This window comes from Musca vetustissima, unplaced genomic scaffold (genome assembly GCF_032173495.1).
Source record: "Musca vetustissima isolate MV318-11 ecotype Yass unplaced genomic scaffold, APGP_CSIRO_Mvet_v1 utg3401, whole genome shotgun sequence".
Taxonomy (NCBI): Eukaryota; Metazoa; Arthropoda; class Insecta; order Diptera; family Muscidae; genus Musca; species Musca vetustissima.
In genome coordinates this window covers 111,757-135,427 of record NW_026884888.1, presented here as the reverse complement: position 1 = coordinate 135,427, position 23,671 = coordinate 111,757, and the positions used below count along the sequence as shown (strand labels likewise).

General features: G+C 35.3%; 6 protein-coding genes across 6 annotated transcripts; 3 read left to right on the top strand and 3 right to left on the bottom strand.

The window, feature by feature from the left end:
* Nucleotides 1-2,366: 2,366 nt before the first annotated feature.
* Nucleotides 2,367-4,634, bottom strand: LOC133331960 (acyl-coenzyme A diphosphatase NUDT19-like). The gene is made up of 6 exons (XM_061540347.1): nt 4,530-4,634; nt 4,226-4,473; nt 3,106-3,366; nt 2,963-3,044; nt 2,640-2,847; nt 2,367-2,572 (listed from the first exon to the last, which is right to left on the bottom strand). The coding sequence occupies exons 1-6, from the start codon at nt 4,632-4,634 to the stop codon at nt 2,367-2,369; spliced, it is 1,110 nt and encodes a 369-aa protein (XP_061396331.1).
* Nucleotides 4,635-6,758: 2,124 nt separating this feature from the next.
* On the top strand, nt 6,759-8,036 carry LOC133331959 (acyl-coenzyme A diphosphatase NUDT19). Its single transcript, XM_061540346.1, has 4 exons — nt 6,759-6,857; nt 6,914-7,474; nt 7,540-7,750; nt 7,825-8,036. The coding sequence occupies exons 1-4, from the start codon at nt 6,759-6,761 to the stop codon at nt 8,034-8,036; spliced, it is 1,083 nt and encodes a 360-aa protein (XP_061396330.1).
* A 1,124-nt stretch (nt 8,037-9,160) lies between these two features.
* Nucleotides 9,161-9,970, top strand: LOC133331958 (zinc finger protein 830). The gene has a single exon (XM_061540345.1). The coding sequence runs from the start codon at nt 9,161-9,163 to the stop codon at nt 9,968-9,970; it is 810 nt and encodes a 269-aa protein (XP_061396329.1).
* Nucleotides 9,971-10,085: 115 nt separating this feature from the next.
* Nucleotides 10,086-11,375, bottom strand: LOC133331956 (cytoplasmic tRNA 2-thiolation protein 2). Its single transcript, XM_061540344.1, has one exon. The coding sequence runs from the start codon at nt 11,373-11,375 to the stop codon at nt 10,086-10,088; it is 1,290 nt and encodes a 429-aa protein (XP_061396328.1).
* Nucleotides 11,376-13,850: 2,475 nt separating this feature from the next.
* On the top strand, nt 13,851-18,642 carry LOC133331955 (zinc finger protein swm). The gene is made up of 4 exons (XM_061540342.1): nt 13,851-13,925; nt 13,998-14,442; nt 14,654-17,314; nt 18,180-18,642. The coding sequence occupies exons 1-4, from the start codon at nt 13,867-13,869 to the stop codon at nt 18,579-18,581; spliced, it is 3,567 nt and encodes a 1,188-aa protein (XP_061396326.1). The 5' UTR covers nt 13,851-13,866; the 3' UTR covers nt 18,582-18,642.
* A 2,775-nt stretch (nt 18,643-21,417) lies between these two features.
* On the bottom strand, nt 21,418-22,451 carry LOC133331954 (DNA-directed RNA polymerase I subunit RPA43). Its single transcript, XM_061540341.1, has 2 exons — nt 21,900-22,451; nt 21,418-21,843 (listed from the first exon to the last, which is right to left on the bottom strand). The coding sequence occupies exons 1-2, from the start codon at nt 22,449-22,451 to the stop codon at nt 21,418-21,420; spliced, it is 978 nt and encodes a 325-aa protein (XP_061396325.1).
* Between the last annotated feature and the right edge of the window lie 1,220 nt (nt 22,452-23,671).

Here is a 23,671-nt window from a genome sequence, read left to right as displayed (position 1 = left end):
TTTGGACCTACACATCTAAAGCCTTGGTCTGCAACTTGCCATCACTGGTTCTGAAGTTCTCATTTCTTTCACAGATTCTTAATTACTACCACTTTTGTCCACGACCGGGCAAATCTCTGTCTGTGATGCGGGTAATTTCAATTTTTTATCTGCGAGAAGTTGGTTCTGGATCTGCTCTATTAAATTATCCTTTATGTTAACTCTAGGTCTGGAGCTCTTTTAAATCGTTGTACCTTTCAATTCTCTGGCCACGAATTTTTATCACTGAGACACTCTCCTGATAACCGCTAATCCTCATAAACAATTTCTAACCAATTACCCATTTAATGACCACCTCCTCTCTCTACTGTCCTGCAGTGATAAGAAATAATTCTTAATTTGCATTTTGTTTTTAAAATCCCCTTAACAAAATTAAATTTAAAAAAATCCGCGTCAATTAACTGAATATGTCATAAAAAACATAGAGAATCTAATCCCTAAATAATTGGCTACAGTGGCAAAGAAATTTACTACCAGCCAAACAAAAAGTAAAAATTGCCACTGGAGGACATTTGGAGGAGACGAAGTTGTCGCCGTCACTTCCCATTACAAAAAAGGGTAATCACCAAAACAAATTATTGTTGGTATCACAAAAATTAGCCAAGGACTTTTGAACTATCTTCATTATTTCAAATCATATTTTATTTTATTGTTCAATTTGTTTTGACATAGACGGCGGAAGGGAGAGGGGAGAAGATATTCAATTTCCCTCCTTCCTTGCTTCCTTTTCCCATTTCAAAACATATTTGAAGAAAATTTATGAGGTCCTTTTTTCTGAACACGTTAAACAAATCGTTATTTTGTTCACAGATTTGTGCAACCCCCCACCCCAACCAACCACATTTCTTAGACAAAACAACCAAGGGGTGATTTTTTTAATAGACTGCCACCAGAAGTCATCGTTTTAAACTCCAGCACGGCCACAAAGTACCCTTGATGTTGTTAAGCGTTTAATGTATCACCCAAAATGTTTGAAATCAGGTGGTGGTGGTGGGGTATCACTTCCGTATTCAATTGTAAAAAAGGCCTCACAGCAGGCAGTGGAATGCCACTCTCTCGTTTTCAATAATCACATTAAAGTCATGGTGTGTCCTGGCCGTGGCACAACAACAACAAAAAAGTGATTTTAATGCATCCTTAATGGGATAAAATCAGTGTCTGCTTTGTGGTTTTGTTTGTTAACCATTGAAAGACAACAACAAAAAGAAATATTGAATAAAAAACTCCCCGCTCTGTGGCATGGGCAGCCATTGTGGTGAGTTTTGAACATTGGTACTTAAACATGAATGTTGTACAGCCCTCCATCCCATATTTTGGTGGGCCACAATTCCCTTTCCTTTTCTCTTTTTTTAATTATTCATTGTGTCGCACGGATGTTCATTTTTATCACAGTTTAAAATTCACGGAAGTTTTAAATTTAATTCAATTGTTTTGAAATCAACATTGGTTTTACGCTTGGAAATAAACCAGGGACTTTATAAGGAACCACAGGTCTTTATAAAGAACAATTGGTCTGTATAGAGACCAAGGGTCTTTATAAAAACCAAATGGTCTGTATAGAGACCACAGATCTTTATAAAAACCAAATGGTCTGTATAGAGACCACAGATCTTTATAGAGACAAATTGGTCTATATAGAGACCACAGGTCTCTATTACTGACCAATTGGGCTGTATAGAGACACAGGTCTTTATTACAGACCAATTGGGCTGTATAGAGACCCCAAGGTCTTTATACAGACCAATAGAGACCCCATGGTCTTTATAATATAGAGACCCCATGGTCTTTATAATATAGAGACCCCATGGTCTTTATTACAGACCAATTGGGCTGTATAGAGACCACAGGTCTTTATAAAGACCTATCGGTCGGAATAGGGACCATAGGTCTGTATGGAGACCACAGGTCCTTATTACAGACCAATTGGGCTGTATAGAGACCACAGGCCTTTATAAAGACCTATTAGTCGGAATACAAACCACAGTTCTTTATAAAGACCAATTGCTCTGTATAGAGACCACAGTTCTTTATAAAGACCAATTTCTCTGTATAGAGACCACAGTTCTTTATAAACCCCAATTGGTCTGTATAGAGACCACAGGTCTTTATAAAGACCTATTGGTCGGAGTACAGACCACAGTTCTTTATAAGGACTAATTGGTCTGTATGGGGACAAGAGGTCTTTATAAATACCACAGGTTTTTATAAGCTTGACTTTGGAAGACTTTCCGGCTTTGGAATCTCTATTTATTACTATCAAGTACACACACAATTACTATTTACTCATTACGTATAATATTTACAAAAAAAAATCCAATTTTATTCCTCTAAAGTTTATGTTTTCCCTCGAAACCACACAACGGTTTCAAATGTCCATCCAATGGTTCAAAATTCATATATATCACAGCATCGGCGGAACTTAAATTCTCTAAACGGTGAATAAGTTTCGAATGTAAACGAAATTCCTCGACGGAAAAGTCAACGGTACGATATGTTGTTGCCAGACGGGGGCAACCAACATGGAATTCATCTCCTATAAGAAATTGGAAAACAAATATTTTAAAAATATAGAAATCCATTCCAAAAAGTTGTAGGTTTACCTGGTAAAATTGATACAGGTCCATCGGTACATAAATATAAAATCGGGTGATTAATTGCCACACCTTTACCCCTACGCTCGATGGCAAAGTTCTTGAGGAAATCATATGATTTGTATGGCATAAAACGTGATATTTCATAGAATTGCGGAGGCATAAAGAACATATCACCATTTTTAACCATATCCAAAATTATTGAGGGTGGTAGCCACTAAAAAAAACAGAAAAAATAGGCACTATAGTATAGTATAATTGAGACATCAGCTGCGCTAAATGGATTACCTATTTATTGTGCCATGTCGAGGATTAAATGTACATATACTTACCAAATGTTCCTTAACTTCGGATACCTCACACAATATTGTTGGCTTTTCATTTAAAAATGTTATATAGAATGCAGTTTCATAGCTAGACAAAAATATAGGTAATTAAAAAAAAATATGCATAAAAAATTTCATTCAAAATTTACCCCTTACGTATGACAGCTGGACTTGCCCAACAAGACCATTCATGTAAAGCCCATAAATCGGGAACTACTTGCAGTTCACGACACATTTTAAGAAAATTCAATGGATTATCATGTACCGATTTTTGCCACTCCTTTTTATCCGCCAGCTCCATATAATAACCTTCATTAACCGGCAAATGTAATTGATGTTTATTGCGGCATAATAGTATTCCGACCTCTTCGAATGTTTCTCGTATGGCATTAATGCGTAGGGAAATTTCTCTGTGAAATTAGAAGAAACGTTTGGGAGTGTTAATTGTTTACATTAGGCAATTTTAACGGCAAGAACTCTATGATCTGCTGTTTGTAGAAATGAGAGGGATAATAGTTCTTAGCCTCACTTCTTTACATACTGAGTAATGCCGTTACTTAAGTTGATATAATTCGAATCTACACTGATTAAAGAATGTCTTTTCAAGTGAAAATCTCAAGAACTCTTGAAGATATAGCCGATTTATTGTGTCAGCATCAAGTGACGGCTGAAGGGCTTCTCAAACTTTAAACGCGTTTTTCTCTAAACATTTTTTTGCGAATGGCGGGCACGATAACTCAAAAACTAATAATCCAATCGGTTCCAAATTTTGCAAGTGTATAGTGTATAGCTCTCGTATGAACTAGGATAAAGCCAATCGGTGAAGATCTTCCTTATTTTTTAACTTGGTTTTTGGTAAAAAATCCGCGATTTTTCAAAAATATTTTTTCAAACGGCCACCATTTTCTTAATTTTAGAGCGAAGTCAATAATCCTAGTTCATACGAGAGTCAGACATGTACTCTTTCTAACACCGTTGGAATTTTCGGATTCCGATGTTCCAGTGAGGAGTTATCATGCCCGCCATCAAAAATAAGGACTTTTCTTTAATTACAAAAAAACAACAAAACAATAACAAAAATTTTTTGTAAATTATGTTTCTACTCTTTTAAATCTTCAATTATATATGTGCAAAGTTACAAACCGTAACAAGCATTGGTATTGATTTACCAGCCCATTGAAAATCTTGAAAAATTAAAATCGAGAATGGGTGGGGTTCCCTTAAAGTGTTTCACTGATCTTCATTAAATAAAAATTCTCTTTTCCTTACCTAGCCCATATTTTATTACTCTTAAAAAATCGATCATAACACCCAGTGCCCTGGGGAGCTAAAATCTTGGGTCTCTCTGTTTTAGTATCAACAACTACCAATTGTTTTAGCTCATCTTGAGTTATACCAAATTCTTGAAAATATTTTAACCATTCAATACTTTCATCGGCAGCATCAAATATTCCGCCAGGGAATACACCTTGATTTGTCGAAATTGCAGTTTTATCGGAACGTTTTATGAGCAGGATCTGTAAATGTATTTAATTATTAAAATAACCTTTTTAAATATTCCTCCAATACTTACATTATAATCATAACCATCTGTCTTCTTGGGGTTTTTCGTACATATTATTAAACTTGCCGATTCACGCCAAATGGGTCCTTTGTCGAGCTGCTTTTCCTCGGCCATTGTTGTTTAAAGCGAAATCTTTTTGGGAATTGAAATGATCAAATGTTAAATGCTTGTTTATTTTTGGCCAGAAAAGAAATTGATAAGAATTCTCGGGGAGTGTTGATATTGTGATAAGCGCCTTTACGCGTCGAAGAGATTATATAGCCCAAGATTATGTTTTTTTAATCGGCAGAGCAAATTATACCTGAATAGAATTTCGCTTGATAAAAAAACATATGTTTTTTGAAATCTATATGTTTTTATTTTAATAAAAAAAGGGTTCAAAATCTTCAGTATATTTTTAATATGTGTGAGCGTATCGTAATGAAATAATAGTTTTTCTATATATCTTTAGTCCTTAATTTCAAATTCAATTTTCAATCAAAATTACCTACACACAAATATATTAAAATATAGATCTTTCGCGTGAGCTCATATACACTTATAACGACCGATTTTAGGATTTCTAAAGGCCGTAGAGGCTGGAATTGAAATCGCAATTGAAAGAAGACTCCCTCCCAAAACGTATTCACCTTTTAAGAAGTCCTCCTCTGAGAATGAGCAATCACAATATTTAAAAACATAAACTAGGTCTTCTATTAAATGCAGATTATCGAGTCTCTATTCTTGACTTGAAAATCATACCCTTTTGGTTTTCGATATTGCAATATTGATCTGTTGGGTTAGCTCATATACTATTATAACGACCGATTTTATGGGTTTCAAAAGGTATTAGATGCTGAAATTGAAGGAGGATCTCTTCCCAAAACGTATCCACCCTTCAAGATGTCCTCCTCTGCTAGTAGGACAAAAGAATGAACAGGTATTAGAGGCTGAAATTGAAGGAGGACCTCTTCCCAAAATGTATCCACCCTTCAAGATGTCCTCCTCGGCTAGTAGGACAAAAGAATGAACAGTCCCAGTATTAAAAACAATAAACTAGGTCTTTTATTAAATGTTGATCATCGGTTCTCTATTTCTGACTTGAAAATCATTCCTTTGGGTTTCTATTATAAATGTCTATCTGTCTTTCGCCCAATATTTCTAGAAGGATGGGAAACTTTCTTATACAGAATAATGATTTATAGATAACCCAATGATTATCTTGTGTATAAGCTGATTAGAAATCCATAAAATTATCCTTTTGAAGATGACCCAAATATTTTCCTTTATACAAAATCCAATGACGTATCTTATGGAGTTTCCAATGATAAACAGTGCTTCATATAACCGGAAACAAATTAGTCTTATGGAAGAACAATTAGCCTTTAATATTGGTCCATTTAAATTTAACATTTCTTCGTCAAATACATCCACCTCTAGATATTTAAATTTTGGCACTGTTTACCTAGAAACCCATAATCATAGTTTATTAGAAATAATGCGATCTTATATGGACTATGACATTACCTGGTTTTCGTTAAAAACTTCTAAGATATCCCAAGAGCTTAAAAAATCCGAAAAATAATACGTTTAACTACCCTTTGTACTTTGGTAATAGAAGAGGTTTACGGATTTTTGTTTTTAACTTCATGACTTCTTCTGAACCTCCAGCTGATCGCAAAGATTATAATTAGAATGACAAGAGGTATCGAATTTCAATAACATGTATGGAGATTTTAAAAATATGTTCAGCTATTATATCAAATTTAAGAGGTTCCGGAATTTATTGAATTCAAATGTCCCGATGTAAATGGAGAAACTTTTTTTTTATTAATTACATTTCATTATTAAATTGTTAGAATTATATGTCTTATAACATAATATCCCAAGTGGTACTCCTATACCACTTGATATTCTTAATTTTCTCAAAGTGTATGCGATCAGCTGTTTGCGTATCACTATTTAGAGATTAGAAAAACAATAACAACAACAAATAATTATTGGTAAATAAAAACAAACTTGTTCCAAATTCCATAAATAAAAAAAATTTCAGGGAAGCACAAAACATCCAACAGAAAACCACCGAAAACTTTGGATGCAATATTCCTTCTACACCAGCATGGAGTAAAGGCATAATGGAATAAAAATCTAACATTACAATTACAATTTACTACCTTCCCAGAAAGGCACTCGAACAAAGTTCAAACTACTATCAATGGAGAAGTATTGTTTCCATATTAAAATATCAAAAATACAAATATGACAAGCCACGACGAATATGAGAAAATCTATCGGCCATCTGCCACAATTATTATATCAGCTAAAACTGACTCCAAGGAACTTGGTTACAATTATAGGGTAAATATGAATGCAGATTATTGAAATTTTTATTTATTTATTTGTTATCTCCTCAGATACTCTTAGCCAAGCGAACATATAAAACTGCCTTTGCACCCGATCACCATGTCTTTCCGGGAGGTGTTTTTGATGCCAAAGCTGATGAAAATCCCCAGTGGTTAGATCTGTTCAAAGAAAATGGTGTAACAGAAAAAGAATTACAGAAACTGTGTTTGGAACATTTACCCAATCGACCGCGACCATTGATGACAAATAAGAAATTTATGTCTCGGGATATTTCCTTACGCATTACAGCCATTCGAGAAGCCTTCGAAGAAGTCGGTGTTTTGTTGTGTATAACAAAGAAACAATTTGCAACTGGTAATCCAGGTTATGGACAATTCAGGGATAATTTCGACAAGAGCCATTGGCAGCAACGTGTCCACAATAATTCCATGGAATTTTTGAACTTGTGTAAATATTTGAAAGTAATACCAGACTTATGGTCCCTACACGAATGGAGTATATGGCGTAGTCCACCGGCAGCTTTAAAGAAATATGATACAGTTTTGTATTTTGTGGCTTTGGATAGGCTGCCGCAGTTGCTTTTAGAACCTAGTGAGGTGGAAAAGGAGTTGGTAATTACAACAATAAATTATTTTTTTATAAATTAATTAAATCTCTTTGTTCTTCCATTCTCCAGTGGGCCTCTCCCTCATTTGCCCTTAAATTATATAGAGAACGTAAAATTTGGCTACCACCTTTACAGTTTTATGAAATCTCTCGTCTAACAAATATTTTAAATTGGTCCGAACTTAAGAAGTTTGTAAAAAATCGTAGTACTAAAGGCAGTACCTTATTGGTATTGGCCTATTATCGTTGTAATGATGACGTTCTCGTCGGAACACTGCCAAGTAAGTGAATATGATACAAAATTATTTTGTTTTATGATTAATTAAATTTTATTTTTTCATTGTTTTTTTTTTAGATGACGATTTCTATCCCAAAGAGCCTATAGACAACCGGGAGACTGTACAGCTGGAAGAAGATCCCACGCAATTCCATGCCAGAGCTAAGAACCTTCATCGTTTAGTCTATAAGGATATGTATGATTTGGCAATAATTTGTAATATACCAGGCTTGGATGGTCACCTTAGTCCAATGAACCAGGGTTTAGAGGAGGAAAAGAGTAAATTGTAAATGTAAATATTTTGGAAAATAGGACGATATAGAATTTATATTTTTGTGCTTATGTATATATTTTATTATAAGTTAATAAAATTTTAATTTTGATACAAAATATTGTACCTTTATGTTTTTCATATGTGGTCTCAATTGGTCCTTATGAAGACCTCTGGTCTCTATACAGACCAATTGGTCTTTATAAAGACCTCTTGTCTCTATACAGACCAATTGGTCTTTATAAAGACCTCTTGTCTCTATACAGACCAATTGGTCTTTATAAAGACCTCTGGTCTATATACAGACCAATTGGTCTTTATAAAGACCTCTTGTCTCAATACAGACCAATTGGTCTCTGAAACCTCTGGTATCTATACAGCCCAATTGGCTTGTAATAAGGATCTGTGGTCTCTATACAGCCCAATTGCTCTGTTATAAAGACCTGTGGTCTCTACACAGCCCAATTGGTCTCTATAAAGACCTCTGATCTTTTATAGAGACCAATTTGTCTTTATAAAGAACTATGGTCTATATACAGAAAAATTGGTCTTTATTAAGAACTATGGTCTATATACAGACCAATCGGTCTTTATAAAGTCCTCTGGTCTCTATACAGACCAATTGGTCTCTATAAAGACCTCTGGTCTCAGACCAATTGTTCCTTAAAAAAGACCTCTGGTATCTATACAGCCCTATTGGTCTGTAATAAAGCCCTCTGGTATCTATAATAAAGACCTGTGGTCTCTATACAGCCCAATTAGTCTGTTATAAAGACCTGTGCTCTATACAGCCCAATTGGTCTGTTATAAAGACCTGTGGTCTCTATACAGAGCCGTGGTCTCTATACAAAACAAATAGTGTATATAGTCCTGTGTTCCAGGACCATCAAGAAACTTATATAAATCGAAATTATTTTACAACGTTTCTAGTACGGGAACAAACCGTAAACATTTAAATAGTCAAACGTAACTAGTTCACATGGTTTCTTTGAAGTGAATATTGATTTTGAACACTTCAGCAAGAAATTGGCACTAAACGATTGAATTTGTACATAAACAATAAATTAACATTTTTACTAATAGATAGTGGACCCAGAAGGCGTCCTGTCCCCAAAATTATTTCCTAAGATTACAACAACAGCAATGAAACGCCTCAGTACGAATGTCACACAAAAACAGCTTCGGGCTTTGGCTGTAAAACATGGCATGAAAGAGGCTGCAAATACCACAGAAAAAATCGAATCGCCACTAATGAAAGTGGATTCTAAAGGACAACTGATTTGTGTAATTTGTCGTACCCCTCTAAAATCGGCCAATATTTGGAAGGTTCACGTCAATTCCAAAGCTCATAAAAATAATGTACAAGCTGCCAAGGAACTGAAGACGACGCTCCTAAATGCCGGGACCTCTACTTTGAAAACAAATATTCCCACAAAGACTGATGGCAATGTCAAATCGGCTGCTGTTCCAAAAGATACTGTGCACGGGAAGACAACAAAAACAACTCCAATAGAATCTAATTCAATTAGACCACAAGTAGCCTCTGCCACAGTGGACACCAAAAGTTCAGAGTTAGCGAACAAATCATTGAATGATCCCTTACCAGCTGAGTTTTTTGATAGTAGTGCTGCTGAAGCGAAAGCCCAGATTGCCGAAAATAAAGATGCCGAATGGGAATTGTTCCAGAAGGAAATAAAAGAAGTAGCCGAGGCGTCATATGAAATTTTCGTGGCCGATCAAAAGGAATTGGCAGTGGAAAAGGAGCTTGTCGAGATTGATGAGCAGATACATCATTGGTCCAAGGTTTTGGAATTAGAAGAGAAAAGGAAAAAATTGAATAAATTTATGGAGAAAAATAAATCCGCTCACAACTCGGATGAATCAAGTGATGATGTATCCGAAACGGAGGACTTTGATGAATACACAGATTGGAGGGCAAAGGGGTTTAAGTAGTTTACAAAGTTTTTTATTATAAAGAAAAAAATGTTTACCATGTAAATTATTAAAAAAAGTAATAAAACAAAAAAAATATTTAAATATTTATAGTTAATATTTTTATTAAAAACTGTTATTGTAACAAAATGTCATTGTTATTTGAATCTGCATAAATATTACGACAGGCATGACACATCTGTGTCAAATCACAGCCCTCAATATCACCAGCAACATGTTTTTGGGCTTCCATACTTAACTCCGACGTATCATCCTCGGTTTTAATACCACATTCCGAAACAATGCGAGAAAATTCAATAGCCAATAATGTCGTCGAATCCTGATAATCCAAAGGGGATTTACAAAATTTACAACATCCTTCCGTTTTATTATTATCATCTCCAATTTGTGAGGCTATTTTAGAACCGGTACGAAACACTGTCGATACCGTCGATGAATAATTCTGTTGTAAATCTTTAACAAATGACTTGGTGAGATTTTGCAAACTTGCCGAGGGTCCACAATCATTGCCATATATCCGATGATCCAGTAATGGGAGATTTTGAGCTTTTATATACAAACCAATTTCCTCTTCGGTTAGGTCTTTGAGAGGCCTTACAATTTTAATATCATCATCTAGACGATTATCCACCAAGGCAACATCCAATGCAGCACTGCCTCCCCTACCCAAAGCAATGGCTGCCAACAGATCTGAGGCTAAATCTGAACTTATATCTGCCTTAAAGGCAAATTGACATTGAAAGTGCTTTGCAGCAAGGGCAATAATTTTACTTCGATAATGTTTGATGAAATCTTGTCGGGATGTTAAGGATTTCAGACAATCTACTGCCCCTTTAAAATCCAATTTTTGTTTAGCCACTGTTGAAAAGTAATTTTCCTCCAACAATTTCAAATCAAAGATTAAATCCTTAACATAATCCGCCTTCACCAATGGCAGTAGGAAACATTCAAAATGTTCATATGTTCCACAGGTCTTTTGTACATCTCGCAATAGCTTTTCATAATCCTTGTCGTCCTCCCCGTTCACTGCATAATCATCTATATAAAGAACTGTTGCATTGCAATGCAATCTCTTAAACGTATTCTGAGTCTGAGCATGATGTAGCATATCCAAAAGCACCAAAGACTGTGCACTACCATCAAACACTAGCAGGACATTGGCATTCTTGGGTAACACTTTGGAGGAGCCCAATGCTGCACGAAATTTATGTCGTACATAGTTGAGGAAGCAATCCTTACATTCTGGTTCACGGAATGCCAGTTTATATGCAGCTCCAGGTTGTTTACATTTATTGCACAAACGTTCAGTTTCAATGGATGATTGTGATTCGTCACGCTTTACATCAGGTACCATAGAATGAACTCCACCCTCATCCCCAAAGTCATCTTCACCAATGCTGCACATTTTTTTATTTATATATTTTTTTGTTTTTAAATAATTTATTGATTTAAATAAACTATTCCAGCAGCATGCTCGTTCCAAATGACGTGAGAGAAGGTTTTAGTGTTGCCAACCGCATAGAGAATTTGTTTATTCACGAGTTCACGTTATGCGCTCGTTCAATTCAATTATTCACTGAGCAAAGAGGGACTAGTTTAATCTATAAATCTCAGACATTGACAAATTGCGTTAAAAAATATCTTTATAAATAATATAAAAAGATTTGCAAATTATGGACAGGGGTCGTTATAGACAACCTGAAGAGGGAGTCTATAGACGAGATGAAAGTAGGGAGTCTATGGACGCATTTAAAAGAGAGGCAGAGATTCTAAAGCTTGAAGGCTGGTGGTTGAGATGAGAAAAAAAGTCTTTATGGATGTTCAAATTAGTGGAAGGGGGTCTTTATGGACCAGCTGAAGTGGTAGTCTATAGACGAGATGAAGATAGGACGAACTTAACAGATAGGCAGAGGTTCTAAATCTTGAAGGGTGGTGGTTGAGATGAAAAGATGAATAGTATAGCCAGTAATAGATAAAAAAAAGATGCCAGTCCAAACAATATGGAATTCATATATCAATATCAATGTATATATGCCGATTGGCATACTTTAAATAAATTAAACTAAATCGCCATATACATTAGAACTTTTTACCGTGTTAACCTACTTTATGAGGATTTATTTGACATATATACAAACGAATTGATAATTGACAACCACTGGGTTAACGAAATCCGGTTAAATGTAAACGTACTATAAATATATTTTTTTATAGGTGAACCAAGGCACAATGAATAGGTAGTCCATTTAGCACAGCTAATGTCTCGATTAACTGTAAAAGTGGGTAATTTCTATGTGCAGTATTGCCAAACATTTGAAATATTATATGGAAAAAATTGACAGATAATCGAGACAAAAACAAAGGTTTTTGTTTTAATACATCACCTTATTATTGCATCCTGAGCTGAACATTGTTCTCAAGGTTTAACCAAGGTTGTTACAACTTATATTTATAAGTTTAGAGCCAGGGAACTTCAAAATATTGATAAATATAATTGCTTTAGCAATTTTTGGAAGTATGTGACCGTATGAGACTATAATTAGTCATTAATTGGATTATTGGATTTTTGTGGCCTTAATATCACACACAACCACTTAAAAACATAGCAAACCTATTTTACTGCTCTCAACTCAGTTCTTTTTGTGTGAGCGAAGTGAACTGAAAGAACCAACTGCAAATCACTCCTTTGGCTCATTTCACAGAATCACTCGTTTGAACCATTTCTCGTTGCTAAAAGACAACTCTACAATTCGTTCGTTATTCGTTGAAGAACAATGTAAGTGGCCTGGTGTTAAGCGTAATTTATTATTAAATTTTAACCAATTTAAAGTGCATAAAAACAATAGAAAAATATGTAAACGTGTAAAATAAAGTTGTGGCAACACGAAGCGAATGAAATTCTTTCGGAAATTAATAATATAAAACAAAAAAGTCTTCGTCTATAGAATTTGCCAGTATTTTCGCCAGTACTGTTAATTTCTACAACGAAAAGCGAGTGAAAAATCGAGGAAAATCCACTACTCGTCGCCTTATTACGTTTGGTCGTGTGTGTTTGGTTGTTTGTGTGTGTGGTGTGGACTATAACTCGCCTCGTTCATGGCAACACACATAATATCATTGTGAAACAAAACTAAACGTGCGTGGATGTTGTTTAATTTTGTTTTTGTTTGTCAAATGCAAAACAGAGAAGAGATATAAAAAGAATTGTAATTAATTTAGTTTAAAAAGAAAATTATTGTGTTAATAGAATAATTCATTCGCTGGTTGTCATATTAGTTGCTGTTTTTTTCTTTTGGTGGATTTACGAATGACGAGCTACAAAAATTGTGTTGTTTCCCTTTTTCGGACACTAGGAGTAAAAGAGACAGTGTATGCTTTGTTGTTTCTTTCTCCTGTTTACGATATTTCGTGTACTCTTCTGGCTAGTAGTTGACACTACAATCAGTCGATTTGACGTTTACGATACACCAGCCAGTATAACGTCACATGCAAAGAAATTTACAAATTCATAAAACATAAATTTGCGCAATATTTTGTAATAATTTATTGAAATATTTTATAATAAAAACAAAATTACAACAAAGCAAGTCAAGGGGAAGATCAACGACTAATACTTTGCATCAAATTTTCTATTTTTCAGATTTTAAGAAAGAAGAGATTAATATTGGAAGAAAAAAAAACAAGAAAAATACGTGAATTGTTATTGTTGTATACCACACACCGAGAGGAGGAAAACAGAAAAACACAAACAACAAGCAGCGAATTTGGTCGTTTAGCGCAAAAGAAGAAAAGGCAGGCAAGGCGAAATTCAAGACCAACCCCCTACACACACACTCTGTGAAGATAATAAAGTAGCAGCAGTCCAGTCAGTCAGTCGCGTTTCAACATAACTAAACATGTTGATAAATAATACAGAAGCATTAAAAAGCTGGCTGGTTGTCATACTAGAGCCATTGTAAGTTTAAAAAAATTAATAATTATAAAGAAAATTATTATTAAAAATATTAAATATTTAATTTCCTTACAGATGTGATGCTGATTCTTCTGCCTTGGCACGTTATGTGTTGGCTCTATTGAAAAAGGATAAACCGGAAAAAGAGCTAAAACGTGTTATGATCGAACAATTGGATGTCTTTCTAACCGAAGAGACTAAACCATTTGTGGAACGTCTATTCGAGGCCATAAATAGTGAGGAATATTTAAAAACTCCCCCGCCAACTGCCAATCCCAAGTCAACGACTACGGACAATGAGGATGAGGAGACAACATCCACTGCAGTGGAGGCAACAATAAGTAAACCATCTGCTGCCAGTGATGCTTCAACATTGCCGACGTCATCAGCATCATCGTCAAATGTGATAAATCAAAATGATAGCGATACAATCACTAGTGTTACCGCCAAATTAGATGATAAAATTGCCCCCAGTGGTTCGTATGCTGCGGATAGAATTAATACACCACCAATTGAAGAAGTGAGTTGAATATTACAACAACATAAATGTATATGTATTTTAAGAGGGAACAAGCGACAGTGTTTAATTTTTTTAGTCTCCTGGCAGACAATTTGATTTGGTTCACCTCAACCTGTTTTAATTTTATTTTTCAATAATTATTTTTATATTTACTTATTTATTAATTATTTTTTTACTTAATTATTAATTAATTTCTTCTTTTTTCTTGCAGAGTAAAACCAAAGATACCCACAGCAATATTACGACAGAACAACGTACCTCAGCACCATCTACATCATCATCATCCTCTCACCATCATCATCAATCAGGTTCAGTGTCATCATATCATCATCATCATAATTCATCGTCAAGTCGCAACGAGACACATTCATATGGTGGAGGAGGTGGCGGAGGCGGCGGCAGTGGTGCCGTTCATTTTAACAACGATCGCCATCATCATCGTAGTGCCAGTCCTCCTGCTGCCCGTACAAATCCTGCTGACAAAGAAAATCAACCTCGTGAAAGTCGCAGAAGACGTGCCTCACTGCGTTCTCGTTCAAGATCACGTTCCCGTTCTCGTTCCAATGAACGTTTATCGCGCCGTTCAAGATCTCGTGATCGTCGTATTAATGAACGTGAGAAAGCCCAACGTCAATTCCGCAATAAATCTCCACCAAATGGTGGAGGTGGCGATTCCCGTCATGATCGTAGACGTGGTATTGGCGGCGGTGGTGGTGGTGGAGATAGGCGCCGTATGATGTCCAACAATATGGGTGGTGGCGGTCCCGATGATCGTTCACCTAGATTTGGCGGTAATGATCGTAGAGGTAGTGGTGGCATTTCTGGCGGACGTTCAACAAATCATTCGTCCAATTCGCCACGCAGTCGTTCGCCTTCGCTGGAACGAGGCGGCGGAAGAAGTGGAAAGGCGTCACCTCCCTCACTGGGACGTTCTCAAAACCGTAGTGGCAATGGTGCCAATTCAGGTGCCACCACATCTCCCGAACGTCATCATCATGACAGCGAAAAGAGACAAAGATGTCGTGACTTCGATGAAAAAGGTTACTGCGTAAGAGGTGAAACTTGCCCCTGGGATCATGGTGTAAATCCCGTTGTATTTGAAGGCCTCAACAATTCTGCCCTAATAAGTATGTCGTTGCGTGAATATAATCCAGACGCCCCGGATCTTTGGTCCCGCTCCGCACCAGCCCCTGGTCCAATTGTGGGTGCTGCTGCACCTGGAGCTATGATGGCTGGTACTGCAGCCGCAGGTATTAATCCTTTTACTGGTACTGCTCGCCCAGGTGCTGTAATTATGGGTGGCCCAACGGGACCAGTGGGTTTCCCGCATGTTCCTGGTACAGATAAGGGCACAAATGGTGCTGCGGGTCCACTGGCGGCTGCTGACTATGCTCGTACCGCTGCTGCCGCCGCCGCTGCTGGAGCCGGTTTCCGTGCAGCAGCACCTATGATGCCGTTCCCATTCAATCCAGCTGCCGTAACAACGCCATTACAACGGGAACTAATCCCCATACCCGTTGTAGATGCCAGCGGAGGCGGTGGAGCACCTGCTGCCGGCGGTGATGTCAGTGCAACCCTACAGGCCCAAAGTAAACGACGCTTTGAACTGGAAGATTCTGTTGCCATAGCCGACGGCCCAACAAAACGTAAAATACCAGCGCATAGCCGTCTGGGACCACGAGTGCCTAGTTTACAAAACTGCTCCCTGGAGTTACGTAAAGTGCCACGTGGTCTCAACACCATTGCTCACCTGAACAATCACTTTGCCAAATTCGGTAAAATTGTCAATATTCAAATATCGTATGACGGCGATCCGGAGGCAGCTATTATCACATTTTCAACCCATGCCGAAGCAAATGTGGCTTACCGCAGTACCGAAGCTGTGCTCAACAATCGCTTCATCAAGGTATTTTGGCATACTCCCGATCCGAATGCAGCTAGTGATGTCAACACAATGGTGTCACAGCCACCTGGTGGTATTCGTAAAAATAGTCAATATCACTTGAACAATATTCCCGCAGTACCCACACCAGCCGCTGATTCTGCCAAAACCGCAAACACTAGTCAATCTCAGACCGGAACAAACAACACCAGTACAACAGCAAGCACAACCACATCACCATCGGACACAACGACCAACACAAGTACCACTTCAACACCGACCACACCGGTTACCGCCACACATGTTCCGCCACCGTCGCTACGTCTGAAAAACAATATACCACCAAGAACACCCGGTGCTGTCGTGAACACTGCCATGTTCCGTAAGAAACAAGAGGAACAGGTAAAGGCCGTAGCTCAGCTGGCCAATGGCTTGCGGAAACGCAAACAAGAACTTCTACAGAGTTATGTGAAACAAATGAAATCGGCCTTGGAGTTGGTGGAACGTTGTGAACCCACAGATCCGCAAAGGGCCAAAACGCTGGAGACCATTAAAGTGCTACAGGAAACCATTGATAAGTTGCGTAAAGAAATTGCTGCCGAACAGGAGCAAATACAGGCACAAATACAAAATCAACAACCACCAACACCGATCAAGAAGTCAAAAGAACAGCAGAAGAAAGAATTGCTGGACATTGAGTTGGAATTGTTTGCTCAACAACAGGAAGGCAATGATACTACGGCCATACAGAAACGTCTTGAAGAATTGCAGCGTAGTATTGGTATTGTACCGGGTTCGGCATCGAATGTGCCACTTAGCGGTTCACCGGGTATTGGCAAGTCACCTCATTACATACCAGGGGGTAGACCAATACCGCGAGGCAGGCCTAGTTATCCTGAAGGTTCTACACGTGTTGATCGTCGCCCGAAGACAATTATTGTTACCGGTTTTGCCAGTGAAGATGCCGATTTTGTGCTGGGTCACTTTAAGGTAAGTAAGGGAAGGGGCTTTTTAATACGTTTTTATTTGTTTAATGTTTATATGGAGGAGATAATAATTTTTCTGATGGTATGCAAAAAATGTTTGATGATCTCGCTGCCGATATGAAAAAGAAATTAGATGAACAAATGAGCAAATTTTCGAATGAGGTTCAAATGTTAGTTGATTCCGTTATTGGTGGATTATGTGTCCAGCTTTTTGCTGCTGTTGGGAAATTGCGGAATGATATTTCAGAATGTCAGCAAAATGCTGAGAAAGTCGAACAGTCCTGCAGTTCCTTGTTGTTGGAATGTCAACAAAATGTTGAAAAATTGGAGCATGATCCTAGTGTTGCTTTAGCTCATGCGGAGCAGGAGAATCTTGTGTTGCAAAGGCGCCTAAATCGTGCGGACATTTTGATAAATGGCATGCCCCGTTTTATAATTGTCCTTCGTTAGCCTATTTCTAAAATTGCAAGTTTATGCAGGGTAGATCTGTCTCCCACAGATGTGCAGCACTGTTGGTATGTTTTTGGTGGAAAGTCCGTTCTAGTCAAATTTAATTCGGTGCGTACAAGAGATGTTATTATGGCGTATTATTCAGGGTTTGCTTTTATTACATTAAATAATGTAGTTAATACTGATGTCAGCTCCCGCATTTATCTTAATGACCACTTCACGCCTCTTGCTTCCAAATTGATGACTATAAAACTGTTCCATAAAATAAGGCATTTCAGGTTCTTGGAGTGAAGATGCTAAATACGAATAGATCGTATACGGATAGGGTCTACATGATTTTGAATATTTTAAATGACCACTTAATGTAATTTTTTTCTTGTTCTAAAACTAAAACTGTCTTTCTTTTTCTCCCCCTCTAGCATTTTGGTGAGATAACCAAACATGACATGGATTTGGAAAAGCCACAATTGATATTATCGTATGCCACTCGCATCAATGCCGAACAAGCCATTGTGCGTGGCAAACTGTTCAAGGACACTCGTCTACAAATTGCCTGGGCTCCCGTTGTAAACACTCCTGCTATAGCTCCAACTGCGGGCAATAAGACAGCAGTCGCAACACCCAATGCTGCTGACAACAAGTCCACCGGCAGCGAAGCCAACAAAAATCAGCCCCAAGAGGCAACCACCGCAATTTCTTCACCAAATCCCAGCCAAACCAACAGTGAAACAGATGCGAACAACACTGACACATTACCCGAGCTACGACTCGAAGATGAGGAGGAGGACGAGGAATCCGAAGATCGCTCATGGCGTCGTTGATTTTCAGTAACAAAAACTCCAGCAACAAACAGCAGCCATACCAACCGTAATCAGAGTCTGAGATGTAGAGTCTAGAATCCTAAAAGAAAAAACAAAAACATTAACTTAGATATAGAGAGGATTAATTATTCTTTTAGAATTACGGATGTTGCCCTAATCATCATCCGCTGTGGAAGATAGTCGTTGCGCAAATCGGTGCATCATTAATTTAGTGGCATAAGGTAGAATGTGGAAAGAGGAAGAAGAAAATTTGTTGTTATTAAATAGCACATAACTTTTGTAGTCGAATAAGATAATTTTTGTATACTAGAAGATGATGGCAAAGAAGAAGAAGGAGAAGATGTTGAAGATAATGAAAAGGAATGTGAATTATCCTAATTTTATTCTAAGCTAAAAAAAGGGGCTTTCTCTTCAGAATTAAGACAACACAAACAAAAAAAGGAAAATTATAAAAAAAACACAACACAAAAACCAAATCTAAATCAACAACATACGATTTGGTATTTTGTCGTTTAATTATTGTTTCCAATTTTTACAAAAACCCAAACAAAAATTATTTTTGAATATCTTTGTAATTGCATCATTTAAAATGATAACCAATCACCCCACATCTAATGGTTTTATTGTAAACTAATATTTCCTTCTCTTCATATATATGAATGCTAGGCTTAAATGTTTTTACTTTTGTTTTATTATTTGAATATCTATATTTATCTACTTCTCTATACACACCCACATACAATCTAATTTGTATTCTCCTCTATATTCTTCATCATGGCTTTCTTCATTTTTTTCAATATTTCTTCTTCTTTTATAATTTTTTTTTAAACAAGTTGTTTAGTTAACCGTTTTTATGTTGAATTATTTTAAACCATTTTTATATTAATTGAATATAATAATTATATATAGAATATACTACACCTACATTATTACTAATAATAAAACAAACAAAAAACAGACTTATTATAAAAATAATAAAACAAAAAAACATGAAGTGATTTTTTCAAAAAAAGAAAATTCAAACAAAAAAAGAGTAAAAACAATGAAAAAAATCAAGAAAAATTATTCTACCAAAAGCAACAAACCAACCAACAAACAAAAGAGAAATCTATATATAAATGAAGAACAAAATTAAAAAAAAGAAAAAATATCACTAATATTTGCGGAGAATAAGAAAAATAAATGAAACTATATAGAATATTATTTGCTATTAAATTTCTCATAAAAATCCAGTTGTTTTACTTTGATGTGGGAGGGGAGGGTGTTGAGGGGTGGGAAAGGGTGAAATGAAAATACATTTCTCGATTGCATTTGAAAAAAACATTTAAAAGAAATGTTGGAAATCCTCGCCTTGAAAAAATATTTTTAAAAAATTTACATCTTTTTATAAAATTAAATACTAGATTAAATATTTTTAAAAAAATCAATACTTAAAAATTATCCACACATTGTAAAAATATTATTTTAAAAATCTTACTGCGTGGATTTTATTTTTAACATTTTTTCTAATCCACGCATTGAATAATTATTTTTTAAAATATCCACGCATTGAAAAATTATTTTTTTAAATATCCACGCATTGAAAAATTATTTTTTGAAAAAAATCCACGCTTTGAAAAATTATGTTTTTTAACAAAGCATAGAAACGCCTTCAAAAATATTTTTAAAATAATCCACGTCTTGAAATATTTTTTTTGAAAATTCACGCCTTGTTTTGTTTCTAAATCCATATATTTAAAATGTTTTTTTTAATCCAGGCCTTGATGTTTTTTAAATCCATATATTTAAAATGTTTTTTTTTTAATCCAAGCCTTAAAATTCGTTTAAATATTTTTTTTAATCCACGTCTTGATAACCAAGACTTAAAAAATATATATATATTTTTTTTTAAATCCACGCTTTGAAAAAATATTTTTTTAAAAATCCACGCCTTGAAAAAATATTTTTTAAAAATCCACGCCTTGAAAAAATATTTTTTAAAAATCCACGCCTTGAAAACATATTTTTTTCAAAATCCAAGCCTTGAAAACATATTTTTTAAAAATCCACGCTTTGAAAAATATTTTTTTTTAAATCCACGCCTTGAAAAAATTTTTTTTAAAAATCCACGCATTGAAAAAATATATATTTTTTTTAAATCCACGCCTTGAAAAAATATTTTTTTAACAATCCACGCCTTGAAAAAAATGTTTTAAAAAATCCACGCCTGGAAAAAAATTTTAACAATCCACGCCTTGAAAAAAATACATTTTTTTAAATCCACGCCTTGAAAAAATATATATATTTTTAAATCCACGCCTTGAAAAAATATTTTTTTAAATCCACGCCTTGAAAAATTTTTTTTTTAAAAATCCGTGACCTGAAAAAACATTTTTTTAAAAATCCGTGACCTGAACAAACATTTTTTTAAAAATCCACGTCTTGAAAAAATATTTTTTAAATCCACGCCTTGAGATATTTTTTTTTTAAATCCACGTCTTTAAAAAAATGTTTTTAAGAAATCCACGTCTTTAAAAAATTGATTTTAAAAAATCAACGCATTGAAAAAATATTGTTTCAAAATCCACACTTTGAATTTTTTTTTATTATTTTAAAATTTTTATTAATTTTTTTTTTTTTTAATTTTTTTGTAACGTAAACATTTTGTTGCAGTTAACTTTATTGGTCTCGAAATGTATGCATGCATACATATTAAACATTTGTACTCAATAGATTATAAAAAATATATGTATGTTCGTGTATTTAAAACATTGCCCGTTATTGATTGATTTAAAACTTAAAAATCGCACCTAAGAAAAATTAAAACATAACTACTAATCGATGTGTGTGTGTTGGGTCAGTCATCTGAATCAGAACTTTCTGCTTTAATTTGGAGGGATGTCTTAGCTGGTGTCGCTGCTATACTTTCATCTTCACTTTTCACCTTTTCTTTTTTAATCTTTTTCGGTGTTAATACAGTTGTTTCCTCGGAATTGGAATCCACCGTAGAGGAATTCAAAGAACTTGAGATTTTACGTTTCTTTGAAGATTTTTTGGCAGGCGTTTCCTCACTATTTTCATTAGTTGTTCCATTTTCTTTTGGAGTTTTCTTGGATTTCTTTGAAGATTTCTTGGTGGCGGCAGTTATGCTCTGTTCCATAACTTCAGGTTCTTCGGCTTTGATTATCGATATCAGTTCATCCAGTTCTTGTATGCCGCCTTCCTTTTCTTCTATACCAGAATCGCCATTATCATTTTCGTTATCTTTAAAAACGATTTTTTTCTGAAAATAAAAAACAGTTTTATTTTGTTTAATATTCGGAATTTTGGAATATTTACCCCTTTGTGGCTAATAGCTTCTCCATTGGCCATCAGCAATTCTCCATCAATGTATGGAAATACATTTTGTAAATTATATTTATTAATGCGAAATTTAACTTCTTGATCCATTTGTATTTCCTCCTTGTTCACTTTGTGGCCCACTCTCAGATTGGCATTAAAAACTCGATACAGCACCACACCAACATGTTGGGCAGCAATGTGTTTCACAACTCCCGTCAGCACTGCGCCCTCGGTGGGTTTGAAAACATATACATCAGCATTGATGTTTACATGTATCCGGGGATCATCAGCCCGTAGGGCACCAGTATTACCCAACACCTTAACTTTCTTCACATCCAACACAATACCATCCAATTGTACATCATAGCTGCCCACCTTGTTACGGACAATATGTGCCATAAGTACATGCTTAAAGTCAGCTAAACAAAACGGACCCATGGACAAGTGTAAATTGGTATTTATTTTGTGGACACACGATCCTTCTGTTTGGACATATTCATCCAATTCTTTAATGGTATATTTAACATATTCCTGTAGTCTTTTGGCCATTATTTCTGGGTGGTTTCTTTCACTAGCATGCAATTGAAATGATGTGGATGTCAAATTTCAAGAAATCACCACAATTCCAACAGAAAATCACTCACAACAAGGCATGCATGTGGATATTGTTAGGGCATTATAGATCGATAAATGGAGTATGGTAGGTTACATTAGATTGTAAATGGCAACCATATTAGGGATTTAGAAATTTAGACTTTAATTTTTATATTAGGCAGGAAAAATGTTAAATTTTTAAAAATGTTTTCAATTTCTGTAAATTAAAAAAATACTAGAAGCAGTAAATAGCTAAAGTTATTTACTACATTACATTTTGTTCCCGTACTGCAAGAATTGACAAATAATAACTATTTATTTTCCATATCATAAAGTAATAATTGTTATCGCGATAAAAAATTAACATTCTTGCAGATTCTGTAATTATTGGTCTGTTCCTGTACTGCAAGAATTTACGAGTTTTTACTATTTTTTTTTTTCGATATAACAAAGGAAAAAAGTATTATCGTAGTAAAAAATAGTAGATTCTTGCAGTACGGGAACAGACCATATATGGAGACAAAATTGTACAAAACTGGAAATAGCACATCAAATAAAGTTAAAATTAATAATTTGAGTATTACTACCATGATACAATTATACAAGGTAGATTATCTTTTATCAACAATGAAAAAATACATCTCTACGATGTGGGCTATAATGTCAGAATAAATAAAAACAAATGCAACAAGTCGCTGTGTTCATTTGATATATTTTTAAAATTTTGCCAAAAACACAAAAAATTAATAGAATGTTAAGGTTTCTTTTTAAAATCAAGTTGGGAATAATATTGATTGTTGTATGTCCTGGTTATTGAATTTAAAAATATGGCTGACAACTCTATTAAAATTAAAGAAGTACAATTAAAGGAGTTTATGGCACAATAAATAGGTTTTTGTTTTGAATTCGACGTGGAAAAATATGTAATCAGAAATCAAATTGGATAATAAATAACAAAGGTTTTTGTTTCGATACATCGCCTTATTATTGCATCATGGTGCATAGTTTCTACTTGAATTCGACGTGCAATGTTGCCAACCATGGGAAATATTACTAGATGAAATTTGACAGATGTTGGAATATAAACAAATGTTTTTGTTTTGATACATCCCCTCATTATTACATCGTGAGTATATTCTTGTATTCGGAGTCATGACTTTTTAATAAGATCGCCC